The sequence below is a fragment of the Protopterus annectens genome, chromosome 5.part0 (genome assembly GCF_019279795.1).
Source record: "Protopterus annectens isolate FY-2018-M chromosome 5.part0, PAN1.0, whole genome shotgun sequence".
Classification (NCBI taxonomy): domain Eukaryota; kingdom Metazoa; phylum Chordata; order Ceratodontiformes; family Protopteridae; genus Protopterus; species Protopterus annectens.
In genome coordinates, this window is record NC_056735.1 from 1,689,226,350 (window position 1) to 1,689,248,200 (window position 21,851).

General features: G+C 44.3%; 1 protein-coding gene across 1 annotated transcript in view; it reads right to left on the reverse strand.

Moving 5' to 3' along the window:
• Positions 1-10,695: 10,695 nt before the first annotated feature.
• Positions 10,696-21,851, reverse strand: part of LOC122802408 (WD repeat-containing protein 3-like) — a 270,090-nt gene continuing 258,934 nt past the window's right edge. The window contains exons 4-5 of the mRNA XM_044072031.1: positions 10,860-11,109; positions 10,696-10,745 (exon numbers count right to left, since the gene is read on the reverse strand). Of these exons, the coding sequence (XP_043927966.1) occupies positions 10,696-10,745; positions 10,860-11,109 (300 nt within the window). The remainder of the gene's footprint in view (positions 10,746-10,859; positions 11,110-21,851) is intronic.

Sequence of the window (21,851 nt, forward strand, 5' to 3'; positions counted from 1 at the left end):
TGGCACTACTCCTCTGGTTGGCAGGCTAGGCACCCTTTGATTGACCTCTGCCTCTTGGGCGTCTATTCCTGCCCCTCTGTGCTCTGGAGGTGTCTGGAAAGGACCAATTCTTTGAAGGCCAGTTTCTGCTGAACCTCGGTGGTTGAACCTGCAGAAAATCCTTTACTGTTTGCACAGATTTTGCTTTTTCTTCCACTTTCTTTAGGATCTCCTGTGCAGGGGAGCCAAATAAACTTTGTTTCTCCATTTGAGCATCTAGGAGTTTAGCCTTGACATGATCTGGCAAGGATTGTTCTTTTAGCCAGGCATGCCTACGAATTACTGCCCCAGTCATAGCTGATCTAAATGAAGCCTCCAGTGCATCATAGCCACATTTTAAGAAATGATTACTGACCTGCTGAGAGTTGTGTACCAAATCCTGAAGGGATTTACGGTCTAAAGGTTCAGGGGAAGAAGGCTTTTTATTCAGCTGATCTAACAAATATTCTTGGTACTGTATCATATGGAATTGACAGTTTAATGCCCTGGCAGAAAGAGTAGCAGATGTATAGACCTTTTTACCCCATCTCTCTAATGCTCTTGACTCTCTTTCAGAGGGTAGGGGATTTTTGGCAGTGGCAGCTGCAACACCCTTTGGGCCCTGAGAAATAGTTTCTGGGTCTGCAGCATGGGCTTTATACAGGTGGAAATGAGAATCCGGGACCCTGTAATATCTGTCAGGTTTGGCAGGGGCCGGGGGAAGAGAATCAGGGGCAGAACTGACATAATTATACACATCATCAATTACAGTTAGCACAGGTGGTATGGCTAAGGGCCTATGCTGGGGCAAATGTAAAAATGTCCTTAATCTTTTTCTAGAATCAGAAAAATCCTGACCCTGCCATTGAAAGTGTTCCCTCATTGAGTGCAAAGTCTCCCCAAAGGAAAATTCTTCAGGAGGGGAGGCCGAAGGAATAGAGTCTTCTGCATCTGAGTCCTCATAAGGCGAATAGGCCCCTTCCTGATGGTCTGAAAAATCAGATCCATCCGAGGAGTAATCAGAGGAGAGAGGTTCAGAGGGTTCAGTCCTAGGCCTTTTGTCGGGTGGAGGTTGGGAGGCCCTGTCTGGGTGAGGTTGGGAACCCCTAATCAAGGATATAAGGTCCTCAGCAAGGCTGAGAATCTGAGAACTTGAGGAAGGCCTCTGAGAAGTAGGTTTGGCAGGCAAAGCTTTTGAAATTTTGGCAGCTTTAGCCCTGGAGAAGGCCTTAATAGACATAGAAGCAGGGGGCCTAGCTGCGCCACGTGCAGGTGTAGAAATGTCCAATGGAATGGTGTCGGACAATTCTTGTGCGCTAGCTTCGGTAGGGATTTCTGAAGCCGACTCAGCCGGGGCCTCTCTGGCCTCGGTTGTCGGAGGTATGATTTCGGTAGAAGTAAGAACCGAGGACTCGGTTTCAGCCAAAACCGAGACACTCGCGGTAGGCCTAACCGTGGTTTCAGCCGAAACCGCGGGCGTCGGTCCTTTTCCCTGCGTTTTTTGGTCATATGCGTAGTCGGAGTCTCCGACGGCATTTTATATGCAAAAGCGGATCCGAAAAACTCTTCTGCAAACTCCGACCGACGTCTAAGAGTCCGTCGGTTGAAGGAGGCACAGGCTAAACAAGCTGATACGTTGTGGTCTGGGCCTAAGCAAGGAAGGCAGTAAGAATGGAAATCCTTATGAGGTATTTGTTTCCCACAAGTTAAACAATTATTTACTTTGTCTGACATCGGCTGAGGCAAGAAAGAGTCCCCAATGGGGTACTTAGCTTTTTTAAGTCTTCGGTAGCTGAAATCTCTGGATCTGACCGACCGGCACTTGCGAACAGCTTCTGCTTCGGGCACCGCACGGCAAGAAAGACTGAAGAAAATGGCGTCGGCTGATGCCTTTATACCCCAGAAGCTCTGACGTCGGAGAAAGTGCGACATCAGCCGAGGCCAGACCCAGACTTTGGAATCCGGCCGACCGAAGGGTTGCCTGAGGCAGGACAACCCATATGTTATGACTGCAGATGCATCTTTGAAGGACATCTGACAATTTAAGGCCCTCATAGCTAGAGTTGCTGAGGTATATACTTTCTTTCCCCATCTGCCTAGTGCTCTAGAATTCCTTTCAGTGGGCACAGGATTTTTAGGAGTAGAGGCTTTAACCCCTTTGGGATCCTGGGAAATGGTTTCTGGGTCAGCAACAGGGCTTTTATACAGGAATTTGTGAGAGTCAGGGACTCTGTAGTATCTGTCTGCTAGGCATGGGGCCTTGTACTGGAGACTGCTGTACAGCCTTTGTTTTTAAAGGAGTTTTCAGTTTTGCATAGGATTTAATAGTGAGTGTCGGTCTGAAGACACCTTCAGCAACTGAAGGCATTTCAACTGTACCGGAATCTCCTTCAGGTATGGAGTTGGAAGGACCTAAAGGTAAAGGTTGTGGAGGCCTAGTAATCTCCGTTTGTGAATCGGATGTTGCCTGGGGTTCTAAATCAGCGGTCATCAGGGGCTGCATAGGCGCCTCACTGAAAACCAGAGAACCGGCGACTGGCCCAGCAGAGGCCTTGGATTTCGGCTGCCTGTCCTTATCTGTGTTTTTTATGCATTCCGGTTGTCGGTTGCTCCAACGGCATGGTATAATTAAATTTCCTACCAAAGTAATGTCGGGCGAAATCAAACCGACATTTAATAGTTCGTTTATTAAACCTAGCACAAAACCGACAACTTGTGACGTTGTGGTCTGCGCCTAGGCAAGGAACACAATAAGAATGAAAGTCTTTATGAGGTATTTGCTTCCCACAAGAAATGCAATTGTTAACTTTTTCTGACATCGGACTGAGGCAAGAAAAGGTTCCCCAACGAGGTACTTAGCTTTATGAAGACTTCGGTCTGAAATTCGATTTGAAAATCTCAGGGGTCGGCCGACCGGCACTTGCGAACTGCTTCTGCTTCGGGCACCGCGTGGCAAGAAAGACTGAAGAAAAGGGCGTCGGATGCATCTTATATACCCCTGGCCCACTGACGTCAGGGAAGAAGTGATAGCATCTGACGCCGGACCAAGACTTTGGAACTCGGGCTGACTGCGGGACCACCTGACGGCAGGATAACCCAACAGTGATGACTGCAGCAGTGTAACACTATGAACATCAGAAATTTCAGAATCCTGATCAGAAGAATCAGAAAGAAAATCAGTCCTAGGTCTCTTAGAGGGAGAAGGGTAGCTTCCCCTGATTAGAGTAATAAGGCCTACAGCTATTCTTATCATTAGTTTTTTTAGGCATAGGGGCCTGACCATGCGGTCTGGGTGTCTGTTTTCTGGACATGGATTGAGTTTTAGGCCTTGAAGAAGATGGCGTCTGTTGCCTGCACAGCGGCTTCGGACCCATCCAAAGTAGAGACATCCGCAGGTTCTATGGTCGAAGAAGCATCTCGCGGCATACTGGACTCCGGATGGGTCTCAGTAGAGGCCTGTGAATCTGAAGTAGCGGGTATCAGGGTCTGCGAAAGTGCCCGAGTACCGGCGAACTGGCAACTAGCGTAGGAGAAGCGTCGTCGGCAGCTTTGGACTTATGTAATCTGTCTCAGTCTTTATCTTCGCGTTTTTTCGGAATGTCGGTAGTCGGGTGGCTTACCGACGCCATTTCTGGATAATTAAACTGAGAACCGAATAGTCTGCAAAAATGGACTGACGATGAATAGTTCGAGGATTGAATAAGGCACAAAACCGACAGTGAGGAACGTCTTGGTCCGGACCTAAGCAAGGAATGCAGTATGAATGAAAATTTTTATGAGGTATTTGCTTTCCGCAGGTAATACAATTGTTAACTTTTACTGACATCGTTTAAGAGCAAGAAAAAGGAGCCCAAACAGGGTACTTAGCTTTTTTGAAGACTTCGGTTCTGAAACTCGAAAACAAAAATTTCAGGAGTCGTCCGACCGGCACTTGCAAACTGCTTCTGGCACAGCGTGGCAAGAAAGACTGATGCAATGGCATCGGCTGTATGCTTTATACCCCTGACTACCTGACCTCATGGAAGAAGAGACAGCATCAGATGCAGGTCCCAAGACTTTGATAGTCAGGCCAGCTGAAGGCTACTTGCAGGCAGATAACCCAAATGTAATGACTGCAACAGTGAAACACGAAGAACATCTGCACATCCTACAAGCTCTCCTCATTCTGGAGAAAACAGAAATCTGTGCAGTTATTGAGACATGGTTTAAATCTGCAGAAAGTATGCCAGTAGTAAAAGGCTTCAGTGCCTTCCGCACATTTAGACCATCAGCTGCACAGACAGGGATAAAAGGTGGAAGAGTCTCAATCTATATTAACAAAAGGCATAACTCTTACTTTGGTTAAACAGGATGATACTATGGAATTTATCATAGACAAAGTCCAAAACCATACACAACAAGCTGTAGGTCACCCTCTAAGTTTCCAGAATCCATAGCTCATACCGTGACCTACTGGAGACGCTTATTAAACAAAACATCCTATTCATGGGAGACTAACCACTCCTCTATAGACTGGGAAACCTACACTACCTCAAAAACAGCAAGCACAGCTATTCCCAGACTTTATTAGCACAAACGCCCTTGACCATACAGTGTGCACTCCCACCAAAAGATTCAAATGTACTGGACCTGGTACTCACCAATACGAGAGAGCACCGCAACCCCCTAGTGTCATGTCCTCACTGGGGAGGTTGAACTACAAAGCTATCTCTTTTGAAATAAAATCAACTTGGCAACCCCAGAAAACCCTGTAACAGTTAGAAACTATTCCAAAGCAAACTACATCAATTGTTTACAGACAGCCTGTACAACCATATAAATGGCAGTATTAGAGGCTGCTGTATTTATTAGAAGGAAGCCCAAAACAAACTCTAAAAACAAACCACACTTGTGGAATCCTAACCATAATAAGGTATACAGCAAAAGAAAACAGTCATAGCTAAAATCAGAAACAGCAACTCCCATAATGATAGAAGCTCTCTAGCTAAACTAAACAGGAAACTAAGAGGACAAATTAAGTTCAATAAGGCCACGTACGAGCTCAAGATAGCCTCACATGCTAAAGACAACCACAGGGCCTTCTACAGCTATGTCCTGAAAGGCAGCAAACATCAATGGGCCATACTGGTGGTCAATGGTGTCACCTTCAACAAGCACAGTGACATAGCAAATTTGATGGCTGACCCATTCAGGTCAATCTCCACCTCACCCCACGAAATATCTACTAGCAACCCCCCAAACTATTAATAAGAAGCAGGTGTTAGTTGAGCTCGCTAAGGCCAAAAATGCAGCCTCAATGCTCCCTGACAATATAAACATATGAAACAATATAAACAACCAAAACAATGGCACTCAGTGTAAAACCAAAAACAAAAACAAATCATTGAAAGCTGCAGAGGAAAGACTCACAAACTTTAGCGTAAAATGAATTTATTCAACGCTTTCGTCAATTAGCCTTAACTATTTTGTATTCCTGAATAAGTCTTTCATTGATTAGTTTTTGGTCCCTGACAATATCTTGGAATGCCTAAATAGCTTAAAACATGACCTATCTAGACCAGCTCCCTACTGAAATGTCAGTACTTGAAATGCCAATTGATGAAAAGCTGAGAAAAAAAAAAGACAGAAAACGCAGAGAAGTGCAAATCTCCAAAATTATTATTCTCCTTAAAACTTCTTTTTGCAAGTGTGTGTGTGTGTGTGTGGGGGGGGGGGGCTTGCCCCATGCGCCCTCCATGTGGGGGGGGAAGCCTCACACACCTCTTGAACTTATACATACCAAGTCTGAGATCAGCATACCTCAGAAAAAAAGGTAATATTCTATGAAATGTCATATCAAACTAAGTATAGGAAACTCCGTTCTTTCAGCCATTCAGTCTCTATGATTCAGGACTTGCTCTACCTGGTCCCGACATTTCAAATGATTATCATCAGCACAACTTCAGTCACTTTTCAAATACAGCCTCAAGCAGGCTTTATACCTTGAGAATGGAGGAATGCAATGGTTATTCCACTTCACAAGGGTGGACCAATCAACCATCCCCAGAAACTACCAACCTATTAGTCTAACAGGTAAAGCCTGGTATGAATCGTCGTGTGTGTGTGTGTGTTATTGACACAGTTTGGCCAACAAGACAGAAGGTTGACAACTGTGCAACACTGCTACATTATCTGGGTTGGAGAATACTCCTCCTGGTACTGTGTGATCTTAGTGAGAACATAAAATTAGAAGGGGGTGTGGGGGTAAAGAGGCAGCTTATCCCATCAACCGCTCCGAGTCTAAAGTTCCATCTATCTGGAAAGAAGTTTACACCCTTCATATCCACAAGGGAGGTAACTCCCAAGAAATCTATAATTTTAGACCTATAGCCATTCTGTCACCCCTCTCCAAGCTACTAGAAAAAATATTCAAACAAACTATGCACTATCTGGTACAGAGAAACCTACTTACTCCTACTAAGCATGGTTTCCGCCCAAAACACAGTACACACACTGCCCTTATCTCCTTTACAAACACTATTTCCCAGGCTCGTGGTAACAACAAACTTGTCTCCTGTCTATTTCTAGACCTTTCAAAAGCTTTTGACACAGTCTCACATCCTCTACTTCTGGGTAAACTCTCCGATTTAAACTTCTCGCCTACTATTGTCACTTGGTTTTCTAGCTATCTCACTGACTGACTACACTCTCCACCTCCCTCCCTGTAAAATGGGCATATCCCAAGGATCTATCTTGGGTCCATTACTGTTTAATATTTTTACCAATCTACTCTATACTTCTTGGGCTCAGTCATCTCTTGTACAATATACAGATGATTCTACTGTCATCATTATCTCTGACTCTCCCTCTAGTCTCATCTCTACTACTCAGGCTGCCTTTACATCAGTGGAAGCCTGGCTCACCAACAACCAGCTAATCCTGAATCCCAAAAACCCAAACTCTTACACTTTCTTCCAAAAACTCTTAACCACCCTAAATCTTCTTTCACTATTCTGTCTGTCAACAACACCCTAATAGCACCAAAAACTAGCACCAAACTCTTAGGCATCACTATAGACGAACAACTTAAATTTGACTCGCACATCAATAACTGTATCAAGAAGACCCATCAGAAGCTAGGCCTTCTATACAGAAATAGAAAGTTTCTTACTCCCAATGCTAAAGCAACCCTCTCTCACGCTTACCTCCTACCCGGTCTATTATATGGTTCTAAAATACTCACTAACCTTAATGCCACTCTCCTAGCAAAACTCAACCTATAACAAAATAGCCACATTTTCTGCCCAACATACTTATAAAACCCATCACTGTGTCTCACTCAAACACTTAAACTGGCTGAAACTACCTAACCTGCTGCTTCTCTCCCAGCTTCAGATTATACACACTGTACTATAACAACCCTCCGTTTGCTCTAACATATCCTTCATATCCCACTATTCACCAACAAGATCACTCCGCAGCTCAGACCAAGACCTACTACTTATCTATAAACCTAGGACGAAGAATGGATGCAATCTATATGGCTACCATCCTACCATAGCTTGGAACAAGCTGCCATTTCAAATTAGACTGCTAAAATATCCAAAACAATTCAAAGCAATTAACTCCCTGGTTCTGCCTCTGTACTCACCCACCTTAGAACTGCCCCCCCCCCCCCATCCTTAAACATCTCTCTAATCGTCTTCTAACCTTAACTCTTATCCATTACAATCTTACAACCTTTTTACTACTTCTCCCCAACATGCTCTGTCAACCTCTCCCTTTCAGAACTTTTTCTCACGTCCCAGCCTAACCTTAATCTTGTCCTATATATTCCTCCAAACAGTTACCTTAAATTAATAAATGCGGATACTGTATCAACAAATAAGACTACTGAAAGACTGTCCCCATCTATATGCCCGATTTTAAATGAGGACTGTAAATATTTTTTGTTAGATACTAATGTTGTTTTGTTTGTCTTTTCGCCTTTTCCCAGTTAGTGATCACCACAGCGGAACTCCGGTCCGCTAATGATTAGCAGTAGATTTTTTTTTTATGGTGCCGAGTTGCCAGCCCGACGCCAAACCTTCAGCGAAGGCATGCCCATTCACGCATGTCTTTCGGAGGCCACTCGTCCGCGGGGAGGACATGCAGACTCCACACAGACGGCACTCCAGCCATGAATCGAACAGGAGAACCTCTTGCTGTGAAGCAATAGCACTACCGTTGCACCACCGCGGCTTCAATACTAATGTTAATTGCTAAATAATTGACTCCGTTATCTTTTGGATTACTTGCTACTGTAAAGTTTTTTGTTAAGATTGTATTGTATAAGCTTTTTTTGGAGTTTTTCTCCCTACGACCTCCGCTGAAAAAGGGCTATCTCAGCTCAGTCGGACTCATCCTGGTCAACAAATGTTAAAATAAATAAATAAAAACATTATTTAGATACGCACCTTGAAGATTTATCCTGGAGCACAAGTGATTTGTTGCCAACTTTTCCCCAATTTTGTTGTTTCTACATTAGTGGTGCTGCTATACGGATGATACAATTTCTTTAAAGTACACACTGTATATGTATGTATTTATATATGTATACGTGTGTGTGTGTGTGTGTGTGTGTGTGTGTGTGTGTGTATTTACACAGAAACACGTATAGATTTTCTCCTTGTTCTTGTGGTCTAATTAAAAACTGAAGACAGCCAGACACCACAACAAAAGAGCCAGATCCGGATGAAATCAGGGTCAAAACATCAAGGACCAATTCACTTATCTTTTAAACAATTGCAAAAAATAATCTAGACATTATTCGTGTCCTTACAATATAAGCTTCTCTCACCACTTTCATTCCATCCCACCAGGTTTCCACCAAATTCTGATCTCTTGCCAATTCTGATCTCTTGCCCATTTTCTACTATCACCTTAACCATAGTATTTCGCACACACATCTCACTACCATTCTCACCCTCCATGTCTTTCCAAGGAACCATTGCCCCAGTGAGGAGTCGTCACTGTAATTATCTTCGACATTTACATCCCCAAATATCCAACATACTGTCTTGTTTTCACTCACTCATTCCACACCCCACATTCCCTTATCCAGTGTTCCACTGACCAGTGTCTCCTCTTATACTTATTGACTCCTACTCTGTCTTGTGTTGCAGAGTGACATTAAAATGCCACTCTGTCACCCTGACTTTTCCTTCACAGGAAGGAAGGATGGAACATCATGAGGTCATCTGATAAAGGAAAATGATTCAGTACCTTGTCTCTAGCCTGAGAGACTTCCATCTTCTCTTAATACAGTAAAAGCTAGGAATTTGGGGGGGGGGGGGGCAAAAGAAAACACCTATATGCATGACTCGCAACTTTTCTTGAGAAGTGCAACAGCTGTAGCTGCTCAATAGGTTCATAGGTGTGTACTAGGCCAATGGCCCTAGAGCCTTTACAAGCCTAGCCCATAGAAGTGCCCTGGCATCATGCCGCCGTTACTTCCCGGTACCTCTGTCAAGTACAGCCACTGAAGTGATCCCAGGGTGAACTTTCTATTTCCCATCCACTCAAGATTTCTCTTGAAAAGGGCCAGTGAGGTGCTCTGCTTGACATGTATGGGAAGTCTATTCCAGAGCATGGGCAGTCTTCTGGGTTATGAACCGGTCCCTCCAGCATGTTCTGTTGATTGTGGTAATAAGGTTGAGGTCCCTGGAATGTGTGGTGCAGAGGAATTGCGACTTCTTTAGGTGTAAAATTTTTAACAGGGCTGGGTCAGACATGGCTTTGTAAGTCAAGCAGAGATTGCCTCTTAATAGATAATATGAGACAGAGAAAAGCTGGAGTTTTTTTGAGTCTGTCCATGTAGGGCATGTATTTAAGGCCTAGGATCATCTTCATGAGGTACTTCTCTGGCCTTTCCAGCTGTTGTAGGTGTTTAGTGAGGTACATGCCAAATGGGGTATTATACTCTATGATTGGTCTAATAAGGGAAGAGTAGAGAGAGATGATGACCTCTTTCTTCCTGGATGCAAAACCCTTGGTAATGAGATGTGCCACATAGGACTTTCTGACCACAGTGGCAATGTAGTGGACTCACCAGAGCTAGGCTACAGGACTTAAGTCTGGACTGCAGGTGTGTCACTTTTCATATTTTATACTCCTAATTAGCAATTCTAAATAAACCCAAGAACCAGACCCTGTGTTGGAACTCCAATTGCACAGATAGCTGATTAAGACCTTATGCTTGTCTCACTGAAAATCGCAACAATTCTTACCTGGTCACAGAGGATAAATGTAGTTTTTTTTTTTTTGTTTTTTTTTTACACCTGGAGGATTTAGGCTTCTTCTAAGGTATTCAGTGTGGGTACCTTCCAAATAGCATGCACACCAAACAGCTGGAATGTGCAACAAACAACACAGAAGAACTGAGAACAAACAGTGGGAATACAACCGACCACATCATTAGGATGTTCTGTATGGACAAAACTAGTATACCCACATAATTTAGGAAGGCAGTATTAAAATGATCAGCCGCACTATGTAAAATGAAATGGATCAGCCGCACTATGTAAAATGACTGGTTTTAGTAACAAAATTGTGATGTTCAGCACTTTTTCTTATGATGTTCTTCAATCATTGCATGGTAACAGCACTTAAAGTGAGGATAAATGTACCCATACTGGAGCAAGTTATTGCCCTGCTTTTTCATGAGCTCTCCTTCCAATCAGTCTGAAGTATTTTACTAAAGCTCATTTCTTTAGAAAAAAAAAAAAAAAAAAAAGAACGGAAAGAAAAATGTAACACTCCTGAAACTTCTGATTTCAAAGCACCCTGTCATCTTTGTTTTGACATACAGTCAAATGACACACCACAATTAAAACAACCAAAATCATCATCTTTAACTTTTACCTTTGAACCTGAAGCCAGTCGGGCCCCAAGCTTGTCATAGTGCATTACAGTTACAGCAGCTTTGTGCCCATTGAAGGTAATGTTGCTTTCCCCATTGAGCAAAGTAAATATTCGAATGGATCCATCCTCATAGCCAACAGCCAGATGATAACCATTAGGAGATGGGCAAAGACATGTCACTTCCTGCTTCAGACCTTTAAGAATTAGAACCTAGAAGAGACAAAAAAAAAAAAAAAAAAAAAAAGAGCAGAATATACTTCAGCCATAACAAAGTGCAGCTATGAATGAATCCCTCGTTTGTGCAAGATTTTCCTTTTTATATCCTTAAAATTCCCACTACCTTCCAGACATCAGCCCTTCCACAATCAACAGGTTCATAGCCCGTTATGCAGCCCCAGCGACCACCCAAGAAGCCTTTCCCAAATTCCCAACCATCCCAAAGCACTGTCTGGTTAAGTTACTTGCTTAAGGCCATGCAGCAGGCCAATGAAGGCTGGAGAAATTAAGCCCTGTACACAAGAAACACCTCGAACAGCTTATAGCTTTAATCCTCTGAGCCACCTGGCAGAAAAAAACTGGCTTATTCACCTTCATTAGCTCAGGAGTTGATCACAGCAGGCCGTTTTGCTAAACTAGTATATTAGCAGCTTCTGCTGTTCTATTACTGTTCTCATTACATTGCTCAGTGGTGTTTTTTTACTGTTACTTGTCACCAATTATGCTATAGCTAACACAGCTGACATCACAGAGGTAAGTTATCTGATTTACATTTACATTAGTTATCAGCAATCGTCACAAATTACAGAGTATTAATAGTTGTGCTTTTGGTCAGTGTGTGCTACTATTAAAAGTTGTTACTGCTAGTGTTGTACTTGTTATCACTTGTGCTACCACAATGAATACAACACCAGCAAATGACTGTACTGTCGGGCATATTTGCACCACCCTTACAAGGTTGGATAAGAAAAGAGCGACAGGTGTCTCTCCAGAGCCAGAATCTACAATGTCACCAGATCTCTCAGATCCCTCGATGCTGACAAATACAACTCCATCCTGGTAGTGGCTTAGGCAGAGGTGAATGACCCTAGGTGCTCTTCCTAGAAGGACATGTAGAGAGAGGGAATGGATTTTATATTGCTATGCAGGTGTCTAAGGCACACAAATTATGGTACTGAGTGGTATTCTGCTATGAGACAGAAGGATACAAAGATTCAAACATAAAATAACTGGCTTCACTAAATTACGTAGCTAGTGTTATTCTAAAGGGATCCACTACATTTAATCCTAGGAAGAGATGGCTGCCAAGCTTGCCTACACTATGAGAGATGGTATGAACCTCCTGCAGAGCAGCTTGTGCATTCTGGCTAAAGCATTTACTGTCATTGTAGTGTACATTTTAAGTAGATTGCATTAGCTAGTAATCTTCTTCTTCCTTCTTCTTTCGGCTTTTCCCGGTTAGGGGTCGCCACAGCGGATTATCTGTCCGCTCGTGACTGGCAGTGGAGTTTTACGGAGTCGAATTGCAAGCCCAGCGCCCAACCTTCCACAGAAGGCATACACACACACACACACACACACACACACACACACACACACACACACACACACACACACACACACACACACACACACACCCCTAGGGCCAATTTAGAGTGTCCAATCCACCTACTGCATGTCTTTGGGATGTGGGAGGAAACCAGAGCACCCGGAGGAAACCCACGTGACCACAGGGAGGACATGCAGAGTCCGGACAGAAGGCACCCCTGCCGAGAATCGAACCAGAGAACCTCTTGCTGTGAGGCGACAACACTAACCGCTGTACCACCGTGGCCGCCCCCTATTATATTAGGTTTAGATTACTAGCTAGCATTAGCTAGTAATCTAAACCTAATAAATCCCAACCTGCAGTCAACTTTCAATCTCCAAACTATTGAACACCGCTTCTCATAACATGCAGCTTTGTTGAGAGCTTTGCTGTTATGATTGTCTGCACATATTGGAGCTCCTGGACCGAATACTTACCTTCCATAAACAAAAGTTACGTAGTCAACATAACAATGCATCTAAGTTGCCCGTTTTCATCCTTCCTCAACCAGTGGGTTCGGGAAGTGACCTTGGTTCAGGCTTTGGCCAGTTTTCAGACTTAGGATCAGTAGTGCAAGCTCCTCCTTTTACCCATCATCACCTCCAAACCCTGTATTACCTCAGATCGAGTTTGCCCCTTAGTCTTGGAACTCAAAAAGACTGAAAAACACAGTATTCATAAAGGGAAAGAAAGATCACTATAGTCAAGATAGTAGAAGGTCTGGGAGCTGAAACAGGAGAAAGACCAACAGGGAATACCCCTCAGGTCATACCAGAAAACCATATACAAATTTTTCATGAATGAAAGGGGGAATGGAGTCTTGGAGGTTGGAAAAGGATGAAAGACGACAGACAACAAGATCCATTGTTATGGTGAGTACATAACCTCTGTATTTGATGTGGTCTTCTTAGTCTGTTCCTCAATCCATGGGACAGAGTCCCCAGTTGCTGAAACCCAGGGTAGTCTTTGTGGAACAATATTCTGGAGAACGTCAGAACCAGATGCCACCCTATTCCTTGAAAAAAATACAATTTGTAATGAGAAATAAAGTGTAAGCTTTAGACCAAGTGGCAGCCACACAAATGTCATCTATTGAAGTTCTTAAAGTGGAAAAAGTGGAAACAGACCTTATGGAATGAATCCTTGGTAAGGTCAAACTCTTTTCCTTTTAGACATGAGAAATACAAACAATGCGCCATCTGGCTCAAGTTACTTTTAACACAGAGCAACCCAATTTTGCCTTTGAGAAGGAAATGAACAATCGGTCATATTTTCGGAGCGCTTTAGTTGAAAACAGGTAGAATCTGAGTTGTCTATGTGCATCCAGTAAATAAAGCAATAATCCCCTTTATTATAGAACTTCAGAAAGAAGACCAGCAAATTAATACACTGCTTCAGCACATTTTCTGATGTTACCGTTGGAAAAAGTACAGTTTTGTACCTACCATAAATGTAGATGTCCGATAGACATGCAACTGCAGTCATAACATGTGGGTTGTCCTGCCTCAGGCAGCCCTCGGTCGGCCGGATTCCAAAGTCTGGGTCCGACGTCGGCTGATGTCGCATTTCTCTCCGACGTCAGAGCGGCTGGAGTATATAAGCATCAGCCGACGCCATTTTCTTCAGTGTTTCTTGCCCCAGATGCCAGGTGCCCTCCAAGGAAGGCTGTAACCAAATTGGAAGACAAAAACAGGATTGCAAACAATTACATGAGCAATAAAACAAATACACCATAACAGATATCCCCAGCTAAGAGTGAGGGGGATAGGAGTGGACCCTAAGCATAGAGGGGTATGGAGGGAGGGAAAACCCGACTGCAGTTGCATGTCTATCAGACATCTACATTTATGGTAGGTACAAAACTGTACTATGTCCTTCAAGAATGCAACTGCAGTCATAACATGTGGGTAGAATACCATAGCTTAGCTGGGGAGGAGGTATGCTCTAGGAAAAAGATGGTGTGGCAATCAAACCCTGCAGGACTGCCGAAGCAAAGCCTGCTCTGGATCTGCAATATAGGATGAGATTGTAGTGTTTTGAGAATGTATGCACGGAGCTCCATGTAGCAGCTTCTAGAATGTCCTTTGTAGGCACCCCTCTTAAAAATGCTGTAGAGGTGGCAGTAGCTCTGGTGGAATGTCGTCTGACATAGGCTGGAACAGTCTTTCCATGAAAGGAATAACAGAATCTGATGCAATGTCCAATCCATTTAGAAATAGTCTGTTTTGAAATTGCTTTTCCTTGGACTGCAGGGGCGTAAGCTACAAAAAGCTGTTCAGACTTCCTACTGTCCTTGGTTCTGTCCAGGTAGTATCGAAGTTGTCTATGAATGTCCAAAGTATGCAAAAGCCTTTCCCCCTTATTCTCAGGATTGGGGAAGAAAGTAGGCAGATGAATGGCTTGATTTAGAGAAACCCTAGATACCACCTTTGGCATAAAGGTAGGGTTGGTCCTTAATGAAACCCTGTCTCTGTGGAAAATAATAAAGGGTGGTATTGCCATTAGGGCCTGCAGTTCCGAAACCCTTCTTGCTGAGGTAATTGCCAACAGGAAGGCTGTTTTCCATGAAAGAAATTGCAAGTCAACTGAAGCTGCTGGCTCAAAAGGAGGTAGAGTCAGTTTTTCTAAGACAAAATTGAGGTCCCAGGCTGGCACTGGGGCCTTTCTTGGTGGCTTAATGTTCTTGAATCCCCTGAGGAATTGTCTTAGTAAGGGGTGAGAAAAAACAGGAGGGTCAGTGTTGTATCTAGCTGAAATAGCAGATGCATGTATCTTTATTGAAGAATATGAGAAGCCACTCTGTAACATATCTGCCAAATATTCCAAGATAAAGTACAGTTTTGTACCTACCATAAATGTAGATGTCCGAACTGGATAGCATCTGCAGTCATAACAACTGGGTTGTCCTGTCGTCAGGCAGCCCTTCGGTCGGCCGGATTCCAAAGTCCGGTCCGCTTCGCTGATGTCGCACTTCACCCGACGTCATCTCTGTTGGTCTTCGGGTATAAAGGCATCAGCCGACGCCATTTTCCTCAGTGTTTCTTGCCCCAGATGCCAGTTGCCCTCTTGGAAGGCTAAATTTTGGATAAATGCCAATGTTTCCAAAAAGATAGAAGGCAAACACAAAAAATAAGCATGTATGTACATATATACAAACAAATACACCATAAGAGACTCCCCGCCAGCTAGCTATTAGGAGGGTAAATACCCTAGAGTACCACAGAGGGAAGGAGGGAGGTAATCCTGACTGCAGATGCTATCCAGTTCGGACATCTACATTTATGGTAGGTACAAAACTGTACTATGTCCTTCATGGATGCATCTGCAGTCATAACAACTGGGTAGAATACCATAGCCAACTAGGGAGGAGGAAGAATAGATTATGGTGTGGATAAGATCCCTTGCAGTACAGCAGTGGCAAACCCTGCTCGGGATCTGGAATACAGAGGTAAATTATAATGTTTGGCAAATGTATGCACGGAGGTCCAAGTAGCCGCCTCAATAATGTCCTTGGTTGCCACCTCGTAAGAAGGCTGTGGTAGTGGCTGTTGCCCTTGTAGAATGAGGCCTTATGTTCTGTGGAATTGGTTTTCCATGAAAGGAGTAACAGAATCGTATGCAATTTCCTATCCATTTGGAGATTGTCTGTTTGGAAATTGCTTTTCCTTCCCTTCCTGTTGCATATGCTACAAACAGCTGGTCAGTTTTTCTGTTACTTTTGTTCTGTCCAGGTAGTAGCGTAGCTGTCTATGTACATCCAAGGTATGCAGCATTCTTTCCCTCTGTTTTGTGGGTTTGGGAAGAAGGTAGGTAGGTGGATTGCCTGGTTTAAAGACACTCTGGATACCACCTTAGGCATAAATGTAGGATTAGTCCTCATGGACACTCTATCTTGGTGGAAGATTAGGAAGGGTTGTACTGCCATTAGGGCCTGAAGTTCAGAAACCCTTCTTGCTGAGGTTATTGCCAGTAGGAAAGCAGTTTTCCACGATAGATGCTGCAGGTCTGCTGTTGCTGCTGGTTCAAAAGGTGCGAAAGTGTCAACTTTTCCAGCACAAAGTTCAAGTCCCAAGCTGGCAATGGTGGTTTCCTAGGAGGTTTTACATTCTTGATCCCTCTGAGGAACTGCCTGAGTAAAGGATGTGAAAAGACAGGTGGATCAAAGCTGTATTCTGCTGAAATAGCTGATGCATGTATCTTGATGGAGGAATAGGACAGGCCTGTATGTAGAAGCTCTGCCAAATACTCCAGAATGTTAGCAATGTCTATATTGGACACATCTTTTCCTCTTTCAGCGCTCCAAATGACAAACCTTTTCCATTTTCCTGCGTAGTTCCTTCTTGTTGAAGGTCTGCGGGCTTCAAGGATAATGTCTTTAACCCTTTGGGAAAGCTCTGGATTAGTTGCTGCTATGTGATGTTCCATGCAGTCAGTTGCAAAGTTTTTAGGTTTGGATGCATGATGCTGTAGTTGTTCTGGGTTAACATCAAAGGCATCAGGGGTATTGGCCATATTTTGTCCCGAGACATGCTCCTCAGCAATGGGTACCAGTGTTGTCTTGGCCAGTTTGGAGCTATCAGGGTTATCCTTGGACGTTCCTCCTTGATTTTTAGTAATACCTTGTGTATCAAGGGAAGAGGTGGGAATGCATATGCTGTCAGACCTTTCCAGCTGAAGGAGAGCGAGTCCACTTTCCATGCAAGTGGGTGGAACGCCCTTGTGCAGAATTTTTTGAGCTGGTGATTGAGAGGGGAAGCGAATAGGTCTATCTGTGGCATTCCCCATTTCTTTGAGATGGCCTTGAAGATGTCCGGGTGTAGCATCCATTCGTGAGCATCCGAGGTGGTTCTGCTTAACATGTCTGCTAGAGTATTCTCTTTTCCTGGTACGAACATTGCCTGTAACTGGATGTTGTAGCTGAGCGCCAGGTTCCAAAGGTCCAAAGTCATTCCGCATAGGGGGTATGAATGAGTGCCTCCCTGTTTGTTGATGTACCACATGACTGTGGTGTTGTCTGTCCTTATCATCAAATGTCCTGCTTTGAGGAATGGTCTGAATTTTTGGATTGCCAGCTTTACTGCCAGCATTTCTTTTAGGTTGATGTGCAAATGGAGCTGGTCCTGTGTCCACAATCCTTATGCATTTGTCCAGCATGTGAGCCCCCCATCCTAGGTCTGAGGCGTCTGTTGTGATGGTTTGGCTTGCTTGACAGGTGTGGAAAGGTAGGCCTGGATTTGACTGGCATGCTTGAGCCCACCATAGGAACTCCTGTTTTAGGCATGGGATTAGAGGAATTTCTGCTTCTAGGCTGTGCCTGTGTTGGGACCATAAATTCTTTAGGTACCACTGTAGTTTTCTCATATGTAGTCTGGCATGTGGAACCAAGATTATGCAGGATGCCATGAAGCCCAAGGCCTGCAGAACTTTTCTTGCTGTTAGCTTGTTCTGTTTTGTTAGTGCCAAGAAGTAAAGAGGGAGTTCTTTTTGTTTTTCTGCAGTTAGGAATGCCATTTGTTTTACTGTGTCCAATTCCGCGCCCAAGAATGTCCTTGTTTGGGATGGTATCAGCCTTGACTTTTGTAAATTGACTGTGTATCCCAGTGCTTGTAGCAAGTAAATGACCCTTTGTAAATCTGTTGTCAGCTTGCTTTTGTTGTCCCCTGTAGCAGACAGTCGTCCAGGTATGGATAAATTTGGATTCCTGTAGTCTGCAGTGAGCGATTACTGATGCCAGGCATTTTGTGAATACTCTGGGCGCAGTAGATAAGCCAAAGGGCAATGCTGAGAATTGATAGTGCTCTGATCCTGCAAGAAATCTGAGGTATCTTCTGCAAATTGGTCGTATGGGGACGTGCAGGTATGCCTCCTTGAGATCTAGAGTTACCAGCCAGCACTCCTTGCCCAGCATGGGAAGAAGTTGCTGGAGGGTCAGCATTTTGAATTTTGGGACAATGATGTATGTATTTAAGGTGGTCAGGTCGAGAATAGGTCTCCAGCTTTTTTCCCTTCTTGGAACTAGGAATAGTCTGGAGTAGAATCCTTTGCCTTGTTCTGTTATTGGCACTTTTTCCACAGCTCTCATCTTTGTTAGTTGCATTATCTGCTGTAGAGCTTCTGTTTTTTGATTTGGAGGCAGGTTTGGCATTCCTCTTTTGACTGGTAAAGTGTGAAAGTGGAACCGGTATCCTTGGTCTATGGTTTGCAGAATCCACTTGTCTTTTGTGATATAGTGCCAGTTTTTCGAAAATAAGGTTAATTTTCCGCCTAATGGTGCTGCTATTTGTTCCCTGGTAGGCGGAGTTAGAATCAAGTCACTGTGCTGTTGTAGTGGCAGTGGCTGTGTCTGTGCCTCTGTTATTACCTTGCCACTGTCGTCCTCTGTAGGCACCCCCTCTGGATTGATTTCTGCCTCTGGGGCGTCTATTCCTGCCCCTTTGGGATCTTGTGGAGTCAGGAAAGGACCAATTTTTGGCAGGCCAGTTCCTGCTAAACCTTGGGGGTTGAACTTGCAAGAAATCTTTAACTGTTTGTACAGATTTTGCCTTTTCTTCCATTTTCTTCATTACCTGCTGAGCAGGTGTACCAAACAAACTGGCCTTATCCATAGGTGCATCTAATAACTTAGCTTTAACATGATCCGGTAAGACCTGTTCCTTCAGCCATGCATGTCTTCTTATCACTGTGCCAGTCATGGCTGATCTAAATGAAGCCTCCAGTGCATCATAGCCACATTTTAAGGAATGGTTACTAACCTGTTGTATGTTATTTACCATTTCTAATATATATTTCTTATCTATAGAGTCATCAGAGGATAGCTTTTTATTTAACTGATCAAGCATAAACTCTTGGTATTGTATCATGTGAAACTGACAGTTTAAAGCTCTAGCTGAGAGAGTAGCAGAGGTGTAAACCTTTTTGCCCCATCTGTCTAAAGACCTGGCTTCCCTTTGAGAAGGAATAGGGTTTTTTGCTGTGGTCGAGGCTGCTGCCTTAGGCCCCTGGGATATGGTTTCGGGGTCTGCAAGTGGGGCCTTGTATAAGTGGTGATGAGTGTCTGGAACCCTGTAAAATCTATCTGGTTTGACAGGGGCTGGAGGTAAGGAATCTGGTGCAGTGCAGACATCATTAAATGCATCGCCCACAACAGAGAGGACAGGAGGTATAGCTAAAGGCCTGTGTTGTGGTAGGTGCAGAAAAGTCCTAAGTCTTTTTCTGGAATCTGAGAAATCCTGTTCCTGCCATTGGAATTGTTCTCGCATGGCATGTAAGGTTTCCCCAAAGGAGAATTCTTCTGGTGGAGAAGCAGCTGGAATGGATTCTTCAACATCTGAGTCTTCATAATTGGAGAACTGAGCCTCTGGCTGGTCTGTAATATCAGAGTCCTCTGCGGAATCATCAGAGGACACAGGCTCGGGGGGGCTCTGCTCTAGGTCTCTTTTCTGGGGGCTGAGAGGCCCTGTCTGGGTGAGATTGAGATCCCCTAATTAAGGATATTAAATCCTCTGCCAGAGAAAGCATTTGTGAACTAGAAGTGGGCCTAGTAGGGGGGGGGCTTAACAGGCACTGTTTTAGTAGATTTGGCTGCTTTAGCCCTGGCAAAGGCCTTAATAGACATGGCTGCAGGAGGCCTAGCAGCACCACGTGCTGGGGTAGAGACATCCAAAGGGATGGTGTCTGATAAGTCACTAGTAACCACTGTAGGTAAGATTTCTGAGGCCGTTTCAAGTAAGGTAGCAGGAGCCTCAGTAGTAGTCATTGATTCAGCTGTGCTTTGATCAGTTTTCTCGGTTTCGGCCGAAACAGAGACACTCGCGGTTTGCTTAACCATGGTTTCGGCCGAAACCACGGACCGCGAGTGTCGGTCTTTTTCTTTGCGTTTTTTAACAATCTGGGTAGTCGGAGGATCCGACGGCATAATGTACGCAAAATCTGAGCCGAAAAACTGTTCAGCAAACTCCGACCGACGCCTAAGCGCTCGTCGGTTGAATGAGGCACAGGCTGAACAGGCTGCTACGTCGTGGTCTGGGCCTAAACAAGGCAAACAGTAAGAGTGGAAATCTTTATGAGGTATTTGTTTCCCACAAGTTAAACAGTTATTGACTTTTTCTGACATCGGCTGAGGCAAGAAAGAGTCCCCAACGGGGTACTTAGCTTTTAGAAGTCTTCGAAGTAGTATTCGGAAGTAGTAATCTCTGGATCTGACCGACCGGCACTTGCGAACAGCTTCTGCTTCGGGCGCCACGCGGCAAGAAAGACTGAGGAAAATGGCGTCGGCTGATGCCTTTATACCCGAAGACCAACAGAGATGACGTCGGGTGAAGTGCGACATCAGCCGAAGCCAGACCCGGACTTTGGAATCCGGCCGACCGAAGGGCTGCCTGACGACAGGACAACCCAGTTGTTATGACTGCAGATGCATCCATGAAGGACATGTGGGATGTTCAGTAATGATGCATCATGCCCTTTGCTGGTATTCCAATTGCTGAATCTTTTCCACTTTGCTAAGTAGACCTTTCTGGTGGACGGTCTTCGAGCCTCTGTTAGTATCCGCTGAACTTCCTTGGAGAGAGATAAGTTGAAGTTATTTATGGGATCTCCCAGGCTGTTAGCTGCAGAGTCTGAAGGCTTGGATGCAGTGTTTCGAAATTGTGTTGAGTCAAAAGTAGAGGCCACTGAGGAAGGGCCCACCTCCTGGTGTGGCATATGCTCTGTAGTAGTGGGTACCAGTGTTGTCTTGGCCAATCCGGAGCTATTATGATTCCCTTGGGCTTCTCTGCTTTGATCTTTAGTAATACTGAAGTCATCAGTGGCAGAGGTGGGAATGCATAGATTGTTAGGGAGTTCCAGTTGAATGAAAGAGCATCTATTTTCCAAGCCTTTGGATGGTATGTCCTTGTGCAAAATTTTGGTAGGAGATGATTGAGGTGAGAGGCAAATAGGTCCACTTCTGGCTTGCCCCATGTCGAAGCGAGTTGTCTGAAAGCCTTCGGATGTAACCTCCACTCGTGTGGATCTGTGAAATTCCTGCTTAGGCTGTCTGCCAACACATTGTCTTTCCCTGGAACAAACTGTGATTGTAGCTGGATGTTTAGACTCAGTGATTTCTCCCAAAACTGCATTGTCAGTCTGCAAAGGGGATAAGAGTGGGTGCCCCCCTGCTTGTTTATGTACCACATCACAGTGGTGTTGTCTGTCCGTATCATTAAGTGACCTTGCTGGAGTTGGTTTTGAAAAGCCTCGATAGCATGCATTACTGCCAGCATTTCCTTTTGGTTTATATGCAGATGCGTTTCCTTTGGAGACCATTGTCCTTGTATACACCTGCCTTCCATGTGCGCCCCCCATCCGAGGTCTGAGGCGTCTGTAG